Source organism: Clytia hemisphaerica, unplaced genomic scaffold, assembly GCF_902728285.1.
Source record: "Clytia hemisphaerica strain Z4C2 unplaced genomic scaffold, Clytia hemisphaerica genome assembly, whole genome shotgun sequence".
NCBI classification, from domain to species: domain Eukaryota; kingdom Metazoa; phylum Cnidaria; class Hydrozoa; order Leptothecata; family Clytiidae; genus Clytia; species Clytia hemisphaerica.
In genome coordinates this window covers 1615352-1628775 of record NW_027103699.1, presented here as the reverse complement: position 1 = coordinate 1628775, position 13424 = coordinate 1615352, and the positions used below count along the sequence as shown (strand labels likewise).

The window sequence follows — 13424 nt, the reverse complement described above, 5'->3', positions numbered from 1 at the left end:
TGTAACAGATGGATGTGTCTCGTTACTCCCTTTTTCGATGAACTGTTCAAAATGCAATGTTTCTATTATATATTTACCTTGTTTTCACAGGCATAAGGATAGTATACTGTAAGATGTGATGTAATGCTTTTTAAGTTTCTATTCTATACACGTTTTTTATAAGAACAAAATATAAAAGAACATAAGGCTTGGATGGTCAAGTTAAGAATATGATAAGGCTTTTTGGACCCTTAAACACCTACTCTCTTAGGAATATGGACAAAAATACTCTCAAAATGGGGAAAATAAGAACACTTAGGCTTAAAACTCAAAAAAGTTAAGAACATCCGAAGGCTTCAAAAACTTTGGATGCTCTTATTAAAAAAACGTGTATTGTAACAACGGTTCTATTGGTTCTAAATTCAAATTCCACTTTAATCCTTTAATATGCTTATTATAAACGTTATGCTTGTAGATATAAAAATGTAATCAGATCTTCAAGGTGTTTTTTTTGCATTTGATAGAATTATCGATCATTTCCAATCTGATGCGGATATTGCAATCCATTTTTTTATTTCCTCTGTCAATCAATCTTTCCTTCAATGTCATGTTCTCCCTTTACTCAGAGATTAAAAAATATAGTTGCTTTTAAAAACATTTTAAAGACTTTAGTATTTTAATGGAGATCTCGACCCTAAAATGTCACATCTCACAGAGCTTTATCGGGAAAGTTGTTTTAAACGTCATAAAGGAATCAAATTTGCTTATAAAGAAAATAGTTTTCAGACATAACATAACATAACATGACAACTACATCATGAATGAAAAACTTGTACACCTTTTTTATTTAAGAACACTTATTTAAGGCTTTTTTAAGGCTTTACACAGCTTTTTATACTCTAAAATATTCATTTTCTTAGTAAATCAATACTAAAGACGCAATAAATGCTGAAAATAAGAACACCTTAAGAACATTTTTAGGGTAAATTTCAGAATCCAAGCAAATTATGAACATCCAAAGGCTTCAAAGTTTTTGTTGTTCTTTTGAAAAATGTAAAAACGTCTACATGTTTTTTGGTTAGACTTTGTGGTTTTGAAACATCATTTTTCTTCTGTATCTTTCACTGTTCTCTTAACCACAAGAAATGAACTTAATCTCCACATAACCTCTGAGATCTGCAATACACTCTTTTTTTTTGTGCAAGCATAACGTTTATAAGCATACTTAGGCTCAAACTCGGTAAGAAATAAGCATACACTCATTTTTATAAGCATAACGTTTATAAGCATACTGAAGCTCAATTTTCCAGAAAAATTAAGCATATGCTAAGCATACCTTGAGGCTTAGCCAAAGAAATTTTTAGAATCATAATCCCCATATGACATCAAAAAGCACCAAGTCAAGAGAGAAAGTGTAGTAGTCTGTTTTTAAAACATGAACACAACACTATAAAGATTCGAAATCATATTATATGGTAAACATTCGAAAACAATAGAATATCTTCATTTCTCATAAAAAAACTAGTTTTTTGAGCCGAATCAATGTTCCGACTTAAAAATTCGAATTTCCATTAACCCAAAGAAGTTAACAATTTTAGAGCATCTTTTATATGTAAATTATCAATTATCCCTCCCTAAGCAAGGCTCAACTTTTAAAACTTTTACATAAAAGATTTTTTTACTTCAGGCATGCATTTCATGCTTAATTTAGGTTGAATTTGGATCCTAACCTAAAAATACCATAAATTTTAAGTATTTTAGGATGATTTCCCCAAAAAAGTTAAGAATATTTATGATGAAATAGAAAAACACAATTCTTATAAAAAAAACATGTTATTCATTTTCTTAGTGAAGAAAAGCATTTTTTCAATTTGTAGATGTTCCTTTAAATTGCTCTAATTTTGTTGACAATTAAACAAGCGCAGTCGGTTTCTCAAATAAAATTTTGCCCAAACGACCAAACAAGTTTAGATGGGTCCTTTTGACCCTAGTAAATAACATTTATTTTGGTACGTCCAAGTGTCCTTGGTATGTCACTAAACTTTGATTATAGCAAATATGTCTTGTTTTCTGACTATTCTTTCTTTTTAGATTATTTCAACTACAATAAATAAATAAAAGTGTTCAAATGAATTTTGATGTGGATGAAGTTGTTTCGATGGATGTCAAACACGTCAAGTCAACACGATCAAGACAAAAGAATTCAGAGATGTGTACACGACAGACCAATCATGAGATGTGATACCCTGGACAAGACACATGAGGATAATGTAAAAAGGATGATGACATGACGTGCAACCAGGTATTCTTTTCCTTTTAAGAATCATAAATTTTTGTGTGAATTTCGGTATTTTCTATTTATATATTTGTTACAATTAACAAAACTTTGGGCTGCTCTTAATAATGTTTATAGAACGACTGGTCGTCAGCCTTTCGCCCGTTCCGTGCGAAAAACCTTTGCTTAAAAAGTATTGTGAAAGAGTCAGGGGGTCTCATTTAGGCCCGGCGCACGGCGAATTTTGCCGGTCCAAGGCACGAAAAAAGTTACAATTTGCCGGTCGATTAGTACATTGTTTCCGCTAATCAGTACACTGAAAGGTCCGGTGGATCTAACCTAATATGATAATTTTATTTTTGGACCGACCCCGGTGGAGGTCCTATAAATTAACCCTCGTTCGTTCGTTCGTTCGTTCGATCTTCCCCATATTTTGGTAAAAGCTGAGAGAAAGATTTTTGATTTAAATGATGACGTCATCACCAAAATTGACAAAATCTAATTAGATTACACGTTTTTTTTTTATATAAGGAACACGTTTATAAGGAACTCCAGGCTGAAAATGGTCCAAAAAATAAGGATTTGTTTAGGAACTGCTCAGGTTGAGAATAAGAAAACAAGTTTTAAGGAACAGTAAGCGATGGTTATCAAACTTAGCAGCTATGTAAATAAGGAACTCGATAAGGAACTTTGAGGCTGAAATTCTCTGTAAAAATAAGGAACTCCAGGCTCAGAGCAAAGTTAAGGTTCCTTATAAAAAAAAAACGTATAATTTCAAAGCATTATTGCCAAGGTGTCACATGCCATATTTGAAAGGAAACAGACAAGCCAATCATGAGATATAGGTGTCCGGATTCCAGTACCAAAAAGGGCCCAAATGATGACGTCATCATCGCCAAAATTGACAAAATCTAATTAAGGTTAATTTCAAGGCATTATTGTCAAGGTGTCACATGCCAAATTTGAAAGGAAACAGACAAGCCAATCACGAGATAGAGGTGCCTGAAAAAAAAATCTAGAAATGACGTCATCAATCTTGAAACAATTAACCGGTGACAAAAGCAAGACAATGGAGCGTCATTTTCTTGACTAAAGTACTCGTTACTTAGATTTGGTACTCGTTACTTTCATTTGAGAACTCGTTACTTCTCGTTACCTACACGTTACTTCTCGTTACCTACTCGTTACTTCTCGTTACTTCTTGTTACTTCTTGTTACTTCTTGTTACTTCTTGTTACTTCTTGTTCCTCGTTACAGTAACAACCACTATTTTCCCCAAAACGATGCTTAAAAATCTTATTTTAAATAAATTACCTTCGACAATAGTGTGAATTCAAGTGAATAAACGGCGCGCAAAAATTTATGAGATTAAGAGCCAGTTTTTTTAAGAGCGGGGCAGGTCCAATAGTTTGAAACTTAGATTTTTTTCATTTTTGGATATGTTGTTAAGTACAATGAACTGAGTAAAATCCCAAAATATTTTGGTCTGAAAATCCATAATGGCGGATTTATGCCAATTTGAAGTTTTTGACATTTTTGGGCATTGCACTTAAAAAGTTTTTTGATATAGAACCATGCTTTCTCAAATCAAAATGAGCAATTGATTTTGGGTGATTCTGAAACTATGGCCAGTAAACTATACAATTTTCCAAAAAAATCAAAATTTTCAAAATGGTAGCTGGGGTTATGACGTCACAAAAACACTACAAATTTGATTTTAGGGGTATTTTAGAGCCATCTGACCTGTCCCAGGGGAGTTTCTTACTGCTCAAAATAATATTTTCTGGTAGTTTAGTCCCTGGTCTATCCATTTGAAGTGATTGCAATAAAAAATTCCGGCCCTACTGGCCCCTAGAGGCCCGAAAAGACAATAAGGTCTCAAAAAAGTACTAACTTTAGCCCAATTTTCCTAGAAATCCCAACATTGTCTGACCTCCAACTCTTCTGTTCCTGAAAGACAACCGCCTGGTCTCTTAGGATCAAAAGAGAAACCTATGTGACCTCCTACCATTATTTTTTTATCTTGATTTAAAAATTTTCTTAACATCGCTTGAAAAATGACTAAAATTTGGGATATTTTGGCCCATTGGCAAACTTCAAAGGGGTCTAGGTCACTGAATTTGCTATAATATAAGGGCTATGGTGAATCTTTTATATAAAAACAATGAAACTAGGTGAAAAAAGTTGTCAAATGTGCTTTTTTGGGCCAAAAAGGCTTTTTTTTCAATTTTTTGACTAGAGCTGAGGTCATTCTATTGCAGCCAGTAATTGGCAGGCAGAAAGTAAATTTTATCTGAAAATCATGATTCCTCATCACATTCCAGAAAGGTTTCTAGGAAAATCAAATATGGTACTCTTCGAAAGCTTATAGAGGCTGAATTTTCACTCAAAGGCGGCTTCAAACTCCCCTGACCCCCTTAATTTTGTAAAATTGACTTAAAAGTACATTTTTGGCTGAAATTTTTGCCCAAAATGAGTACCCATTGCTACTTGATTCTTGATTTTGTGAAAGCATCCTATAGATAGTTCAAAAATTTATCAGAAGTTGGAACCTTTTCTTTTCTTTTAAAGATTAGGGCTAGCCCAAAGTCAGTTTTAACTGTAAAATCCTAAAAATCTTGACAATGTTGCTCAAAACAACAATTTTTGCTCAAGATTGAACAGAAAATGAGCCCACTCAGATGATAAAATCTTGGTTTTTGGAAAGTTTCATGGGGATAGTACAAACATTCATCAAGATCTTTACCTCCTGATCTACCATTTAAGGATCAAGTCTGTCAAAATGTGCTTCTAAACTCTCAAATCTTCAAAGGTGAACTTTACCAACCCCATAAAACAATTTTGCCATCAACCTTTCTGCCCTTAAATACTTAGAGATAAGTCCAAAAGTACAAAATATTCCTAAACCTTTCCTTTTCTTTGGATAATTTGAACTTTGGGCTCATTAACTGCATTTAAGAGCAAATAGGCTGATAGCAAAATTGTTTTATGGGTTTGGTAAAGTTCACCTTTGAAGATTTGAGAGTTTAGAAGCACATTTTGACAGACTTGATCCTTAAATGGTAGATCAGGAGGTAAAGATCTTGATGAATGTTTGTACTATCCCCATGAAACTTTCCAAAAACCAAGATTTTATTATCTGAGTGGGCTCATTTTCTGTTCAATCTTGAGCAAAAATTGTTGTTTTGAGCAACATTGTCAAGATTTTTAGGATTTTACAGTTAAAACTGACTTTGGGCTAGCCCTAATCTTTAAAAGAAAGAAAAGGTTCCACTTCTGATAAATTTTTGAACTATCTATAGGATGCTTTCACAAAATCAAGAATCAAGTAGCAATGGGTACTCATTTTGGGCAAAAATTTCAGCCAAAAATGTACTTTTAAGTCAATTTTACAAAATTAAGGGGGTCAGGGGAGTTTGAAGCCACCTTTGAGTGAAAATTCAGCCTCTATAAACTTTCGAAGAGTACCATATTTGATTTTCCTAGAAACCTTTCTGGAATGTGATGAGGAATCATGATTTTCAGATAAAATTTACTTTCTAACTGCCAATTACTGGCTGCAATAGAATGACCTCAGCTCTAGTCAAAAAATTGAAAAAAAAAGCCTTTTTGGCCCAAAAAAGCACATTTGACAACTTTATTCACCTAGTTTCATTGTTCTTATATAAAAGATTCACCATAGCCCTTATATTATAACAAATTCAGTGACCTAGACCCCTTTGAAGTTTGCCAATGGGCCAAAATATCCCAAATTTTAGTCATTTTTCAAGCGATGTTAAGAAAATTTTTAAATCAAGATAAAAAATTAATGGTAGGAGGTCACATAGGTTTCTCTTTTGATCCTAAGAGACCAGGCGGTTGTCTTTCAGGAATAGAAGAGTTGGAGGTCAGGCAATGTTGGGATTTCTATGAAAATTGGGCTAAAGTTGGTACTTTTTTGAGACCTTATTGGCTTTTCGGGCCTCTAGGGGCCAGTAGGGCCGGAATTTTTTAATTGCAATCACTTCAAATGGATAGACCAGGGACTAAACTACCAGAAAATATTATTTTGAGCAGTAAGAAACTCCCCTGGGACAGGTCAGATGGCTCTAAAATACCCCTAAAATCAAATTTGTAGTGTTTTTGTGACGTCATAACCCCAGCTACCATTTTGAAAATTTTGATTTTTTTGGAAAATTGTATAGTTTACTGGCCATAGTTTCAGAATCACCCAAAATCAATTCCTCATATTGATTTGAGAAAGCATGGTTCTATATCAAAAAACTTTTTAAGTGCAATGCCCAAAAATGTCAAAAACTTCAAATTGGCATAAATCCGCCATTATGGATTTTCAGACCAAAATATTTTGGGATTTTACTCAGTTCATTGTACTTAACAACATATCCAAAAATGAAAAAAATCTAAGTTTCAAACTATTGGAACTGCCCCAAACTGCTTCATTCTTAAAAAAACTGGCTCTTAAGGTAAGTGAAATTCGATGTCAAATTTTTAGTATACGGAATACCACGTATATTTACAAGGTAAATAATAAAAAAAATCCAAAACGAGAAAAAAATATTTCACAAATATCAAAAAATAAAAATGGGGAAAAAATCGGCGAAGAAAAAACAAAAATTATTGAAAAAATATTATTTACAAAATCCTAGGTTAAAATATAAAATCTTTTCACAAAATATATGTCGAAAATTGGTTAACAATGGATTCAGAGAAATTGATGTCCAAAATGTTTGGTTCTGTATTCTTCCGCTTGTCGCCTGAAAACAAAAGTAAAAATAGATATTGTTTATTTTAAATACGCATCTGTTTTGTTGCAGCAGCAAAACCATTGGAGTGGTTGTCGAAAATTTTCTTTCCTTTTGCGTGCCCATATCACTGTAAAATTTTATCTATCATCTGTTAGCCATTGGGTTTATGTATCTGTAGAGGCCTCACAAAGCAAGTATGAAACACCTACATGTTATGCTTATCTTTCCCATCACGAAGGTTGGAGGCTTCAGCAATATCTCCTGGACCATACTCGAAGTAGTTTTGTAAGAGGTCATAAATCCTAATGAGAAATAAAATGATGATGAATGAGTTTAGATAATCACTACCTTCTATCCTATTCCATCCTTAGTTATGAGAATGTTTTATGTTTATTTTGCTTTGTCAGCATAACAGGCGCGCCTCACTTCTATATTATAAAAAGAATAACCATTTTGTCTTTGGTCTTCCAGTACCTATGAGCTCAGCAGAATGGTTTACAGGATAACACTTACTTTGTGCCAGTAGGAGTATAATCAATGACAGTTTTGTTGTCCAGATCTTCGTAAAGAGGGTTCATATGGTGAGCCATCAATAATTGGAGAATGTCTTCTCGTCCATCTATTACTGCAATGTGGGCTGCAGTCCTAAAAGTTGAGGTTGAGAAATTTTGAATTTCAGATGCATTAAATTAATATTGATGTGATGGTTTAAGGAGCCATGGTCAATGGGTCTAACCACTGACCTTTATATATCCCTGGACCGAGTTACTCAATGCCGGCCAAGGAAAATATCATGATCGGAGTTTTTTTGAAAATGGTACCCGCGGAGAGAGCGCTAGATCTAATTTCGCTTGTACACTAATGATGCACCGCCACTACAATGGCTTCTTTGCGGGTACCAATTTAAAAAAAACTTCGATCAAAGATGGTCGATATAGCTTGGTCCAGGGATATATAAAGGCCAGTGGGTCTAACGTGTCATCGTTGTTCCTTCCAATGTTCCATTCAGTTCATAGATAGCCCAGCCAGCTGGAAGTGGACCTCGTGAGAGCAATCGAGATAAGCTGTCTAAAACTGCTAGATTACTTGGCTAACCACGTAAATTGTCAACTTTTGTGTATCTGAATCAAATTGCCTATCAAGGTCTCTTAATGATCATTGGTCCAGTATGTTTTTAATCATTTTTCTGGCAAGAGAAACTTGCTAACTTTATTGATGTTACCCAAAAAATGATAACGAAAATCAATGTTCCTGTTTCTTACCGTCCAATTCCTTCTCTCGCATTGACATCACATCCTTGGTTCAACATGTAATCGATACACTTGAGTAGTACAATGTTTTTGTCACTCATTAATGACTTGTGAAGGATGTTCATCTCTCCCAATTTGTTGTTGTCCTGTGATCATGAGAATATTGAAATTCAAACTGAATCCTGGAAAGCTTTTTAACATGTTCGCTGCTAACTAAGATTGTTGTTGTTGCATTGTCGAGAGGTCATAGGTAGTGCTTTAAATAGGTAGTGCTGCAACTGTTGATATAGTTTAACTTTTGGTTGATTTTCTATTGCATTTGAATTATTTTCGCTACAGTAGCCTAAGGCGTGTATCATTCATGTTATTCTGATTTGTTAAGAATGCGCTGGCTTAGAATATAGATTGTCTTAGCAAAAACAAAGTGTAGCCCTGGAAAGTAAATAGTTTAGCAAGAGAATGTTTAAAATTTTTGGACAAGCTGGACTTTTTACAAGCTCTTATTTGATTTGGTCGTTAAGATGTAATAAAAGAATCTTATCACTTTTTCTAAAGAACGCGTCATCTCTATCACTTCAAATGACCAATTAGTGAAGTATCTTGTAAAAACTCTAAGGACTCCCCGGTCTATTGATGAATTCAAAACAAGCGAGTGAGATTTCATTCTGATCAATGTTTATTAATTCAAAACAAGCTGAGCGCGAGAGGTTTCACAACACTTACATTTGTCCTTGGTGAGACATCCCATAGAAGTTTGAACATCTCGAAGCGTTCGTCACCATAGAAATGCAACAAATGAATTAAAGCATCGCGTGAATCTTGCACTTTGATGCGTGTATCAGCACCTGCTTTGATCAACGATTTCACGCACTCGATGGAGCCAATTTCCATGGCCTAAATGAATAAGAAAGTTGATTAATGCAATGAAAACTGTAATCGACCGATTTAAAATTCTTATAAATTCTCGTTAATAGCATTAACAAAAACGAAAAAAACAAAAAACGAAACGAAAACAAAATTAAAACACCAGTTTGTAAAGATATGTATATGACTTTAAAGGGACATTAAAGTAGTAAAATGTAAACATTGCGCGAACCACGTGTCATTAAAGAGAACAATTAAAATTCTTCCATCACGTGTCCAAAACAAACTTGTAAAACAATTGAACAATCAAAATTAACCATATTTGGTTTTATTTTTCATTTTTACATGTGACATTTGTTTTGATTTTATATCCGCTGCATACAGTTTGTTTACAAATTTTGCAAGTACTGTTATGTCCCTTTAAACAAACCAACAAAAACACAATGAAATTAGCAACTTACTTTGTATAGTGGAGTTTTGCCATGACAATCTCGCATATTAACGTCAACACCAGGACATCTCAATAAGATGTTCAAAGTTCTAGTGCACCCCCATGAGGCAGCATAGTGCAGTGCGGTCCTGTAAAAATGGGAATACAATATTTTTAGCCTTTCAGAACACTAGTCTATTATCACATAGAGGCGGCCGACATGGGCCAAATTTGAAAAAAAGGAAGAAAAAACCTAAATGGAATATACTTAAACACGTTTTTGTGGATTATTTTATACTCAATATTGAGTTTAAGGCCTCGACTGAAATCTATTATTTTCTGAAAACCAGACACAACAAGCTTTTAAGAAGTTGAATCTTACCTTTTTAGACCGTCAATTCTATTGATTTTTTTCTGAAATTTCTTATCCTTCAGGACCTGACGTAATTTCTTCAATTTGCCTTTCCAGGCCAACCTAAAATCGGAAAGAAATATTTTAAAGAGGAAAATTGTGCTTTGAAATCTTCTCTGAAGATTATCAATGGATAATCAGTTATAATAAAGATTGTAAGATTGTAACATGCAAAGTGGACTATTGGACATACCTTAAAACGACAGACAACTCTCCCTCTTTGACGGTGTAGTTAGGATAACTTCCCTCTAAAATTTTACGTCGAATGCGTGGCTCTTCTACATAACGTGGAGATACGCCATAATCGAACGCGTTGTCGATCAGGAACTTGCAATACATGTCTGCTGACACACGGTGGCCTGCACTTTCGTCAATCATAGGCGCGTTTGCAGTTTTTTGACGGAATCTCTCCATTAATTCTTCAGCGTATTCACGGCGTTCATCTAACGTCATTGCGGACGCTTCGTAACGGCGGTGTTTTGCTACCGAAACAATTGTCCGGTTCCCGATGAATGGGCCGGTTTGATTTTCGCGCTCAACCTTCTTCCGTTCGTGCTGCCGCCTGAGGTTCGCGTCGAACCTCTTACTCAAGTTATAAAAAGCACTTTTATGTTCTCTTGGTTGGATGTGAACAGAGGATTTGGCGACAGAAGCATTCACTTGAGCCACGATTTTTCCGACTCTGTCGTATGGTGTTGGATGGACGGAGTATTTGATTGGAAGTTGCGGCAAAACTTCTTTTCGTTTGCTCTCTTGATCTATTTTTATAAAGAACAATGTTTTGATTATTGATCCGAACAAGATGAAGATCACTTTATACACGGTCTAGAAAAATTGCTACTTCCCTCTAAACAATTACGTGAGCAATAGAATGACTTCGTTTCCTTGAAAATCTTTATAAAAACTACAGATCGATTATTCAGGGTGTGGGGCCATCGAAAGAAAAATAGAAGATTTCCTTCACCTTTCGCTTCTTTTGCCACTTTAGCAGCTTCTTGTTTCTTTTTCAAGATTTCTTGAAATTTATCAAGAGTTGCTTGATCTTCCTCTTCAATCTTCTTATGAAAAGACAAATCCTCTTCTTTGATTGGTCCATGTTGATCAGACAGACCACGTTCTTCGAGATAGTTATTCACCAAATCACGATAATACTTGACACGTTCGCCAGTCATGAGCCCTGGGTCCATGACATTTGTGACTCGTTCAACTTCGGTCAAACTTCGGCGAACCGAATCGAACTGCATGAAACGCAACATGGTTTTATCCAAAGCCTCTTCACTGATTTCAGGGTCCAATTTCCTTAATTCGTCCTTCAGCTCTGGTGTGCAGAGTTCCAAGCATTTTTTTAGCACGACTCTGGTCTTCCATTGAACTCTTTCTTCCATTTCGGCATCTTTTAAATGTTTGAATTCAATCTTTGCTTCTGATTGAACTTCCGGCATTCCCGATGAATCTGGGTATTGTAATGAAGTTGTCTGCATCCGCTTCTCAGATGGAGCTGGTCGAAGGTGCAGTGATGTGCTTGATTCAATTTTCTTTGGCTCTAGTTCATTCATATATCTCGAAAATCTTGTCTTGCTTGATTGAGGTTGCCTTGATAATGTCAAGGTTTGTCGTGGTGTGGTTGAGCATACAAATGAAGATTGTCTTTCCAATGTCATCAAACGAGAATTTGGTGAGCCGACATTTTGGTTGTTGGATAATTTCCACAACGGTAGACAGTTCTCATAGTAGTTCACATTAGGTTTGATACATTGCAAATATTTACGGCGACCATTCAACGTGATACGGTTCTCACGTTCTAGTAAATTAACCGAAAATGAAGATTATTTTCTCGGTGAATCTCTATGAGTATAATTTTTTTCTTCAAAGATTCAAAAGATCAACAAAAGACCATATCACAATGCAAAAGAGGTTAAAAAGAGAGTCCCTATTTCTGAAGATGGGGGTTCTAAAAATAACGATCTTCATATTTTACATACAGAAGTCAACTTACCGATGATCTGCTCGACGCGTTTCTGCATCTCCTTTACGCGTCTCTGTTTCTTATTGTAATCTCTCGATACTGGTGCGTTGAAGCGATTTTCCCGCTCAATCTCCTCCCGCTCTTGGTTTAAAAGAAAGGATCTCTCTTGAATTTCTTGTTCAATGACATTCCTTTCCTCTTGCCAAAGACCCAAGTCTTCGCATGGCAAAACAAAAACTTTTAAAGATTCTCTCATTATTGCGACTTGAAAATGATTTTTGTCTGAATAACTAAGCTCTCTGTTCCTACAACAGAGTACGGCTGATTTTTACTTGAATTTACTGCTGATTATCGAATCAGAATATATTCTTCTATATATCTAACTCCAAAAAGCTCCTTCCAAACTTTTTACGGCTTGATAGGTTGGGTTTTCAATTTTAATTGAATGGAATGAAACTTGACTTTAATGAACATACTAATTTTTTTATTATATTTGACGTCAATTTCCTTGCGCGACGTCACTTTTGTATTATAATGCTCTTTGCTTTAAAAGTTTACCACTTTGTCGACTACGTAATCCTACATTAAAAAATATCATTTTTCCCGTCCTACGGCGTAAAAGGCGTAGTGATATTTTAATTATCATCCTTGACTTCCGCCTAGGAGGCCCGAGTTCGATATCCTTCATGTCTCTACGATTCACTTTACAAGTGAATATACCTTCGCCCGGGTCAACCCATGCCATGTGAGGGGAATTGGGTACCATGATGACTCTAATACAAGAGTGTGGGTAGATTAGACTGACATTGTGACGTGCCGTGGCACTCATAAGGTTCGGCCTCGCGTGATCATCGCTCTCCCAGTGTCGTTCGAGTGTCATGGTATACGCCATGGCTTGGCAGCTCGCGTCTGTCAAGTTGCAGTCGCATGTTATTTTTTGACCTTCCTCGGAGGTCCTTTTATTTGTTCGTTCGTCGGTCCGTCTGATACCAGCTTTTCCCGGGATCAGCCCATCAGTTTTTTCTGATTTTTGGCATTGTGATGCAAAATGGCAGTACCCAAAAAGTGACGGAGCTCGACTTTGTGAAAAAAATTCAAATATTTTTATTTTCATTCAGCATGCTTCAAACTACCTTAAGGGAAGAAATTTCACGAGAAGAAATTTTCGCGGAATTTAATTTCGCGAATCAAAGTTTCAAAATGGCAAATTTCGCGGAATTTAATTTCGCGATTGAGAAATTTCAAAAGAATCTTTTTTACAGAGAAAATGTTTTTCATATATTTTATCGATTTCAAGACATATTTCAGTTACATTAAGAAACTTTAACAACAAAATAATAACGTCAAATATGAATGTTTCTATGATAAGTCATGATTAAACTTCATCGCCGTCTGCTTCCTCCAAAAAATCGAATTTCGCGGAATTTAATTTCGCGAATTATGCCCAAATTCGCAAAATTAAATTCCGCGAAAATTTCTTCCCTTAGGGTACCTATATCAGGT

At 35.2% G+C, this 13424-nt stretch overlaps 2 protein-coding genes across 2 annotated transcripts in view; one reads left to right on the top strand and one right to left on the bottom strand.

Moving 5' to 3' along the window:
• Nucleotides 1-2068: 2068 nt before the first annotated feature.
• Nucleotides 2069-13424, top strand: part of LOC136804030 (uncharacterized) — a 50011-nt gene continuing 38655 nt past the window's right edge. The window contains exon 1 of the mRNA XM_067060771.1: nucleotides 2069-2281. The gene's annotated coding sequence lies outside the window, so the exon portion shown is untranslated. The remainder of the gene's footprint in view (nucleotides 2282-13424) is intronic.
• LOC136804041 (uncharacterized) lies at nucleotides 6848-12349 on the bottom strand. The gene is made up of 10 exons (XM_067060782.1): nucleotides 11952-12349; nucleotides 10920-11756; nucleotides 10149-10713; nucleotides 9926-10018; nucleotides 9575-9692; nucleotides 8973-9143; nucleotides 8262-8395; nucleotides 7513-7644; nucleotides 7209-7301; nucleotides 6848-7008 (listed from the first exon to the last, which is right to left on the bottom strand). The coding sequence occupies exons 1-10, from the start codon at nucleotides 12175-12177 to the stop codon at nucleotides 6957-6959; spliced, it is 2421 nt and encodes an 806-aa protein (XP_066916883.1). The 5' UTR covers nucleotides 12178-12349; the 3' UTR covers nucleotides 6848-6956.

Bases quoted from the DNA above. Each gene is read 5' to 3' on its own strand.
- LOC136804041 (XM_067060782.1), bottom strand. From the start codon at position 12,177: ATGAGAGAATCTTTAAAAGTTTTTGTTTTGCCATGCGAAGACTTGGGT. The intron at 11,757-11,951 runs GTAAGTTGACTT...TTAATTTACTAG, and splicing joins ACGCGTCGAGCAGATCATCG to AACGTGAGAACCGTATCACG. The intron at 7,302-7,512 runs GTAAGTGTTATC...ATTTCTCATTAG, and splicing joins TATACTCCTACTGGCACAAA to GATTTATGACCTCTTACAAA.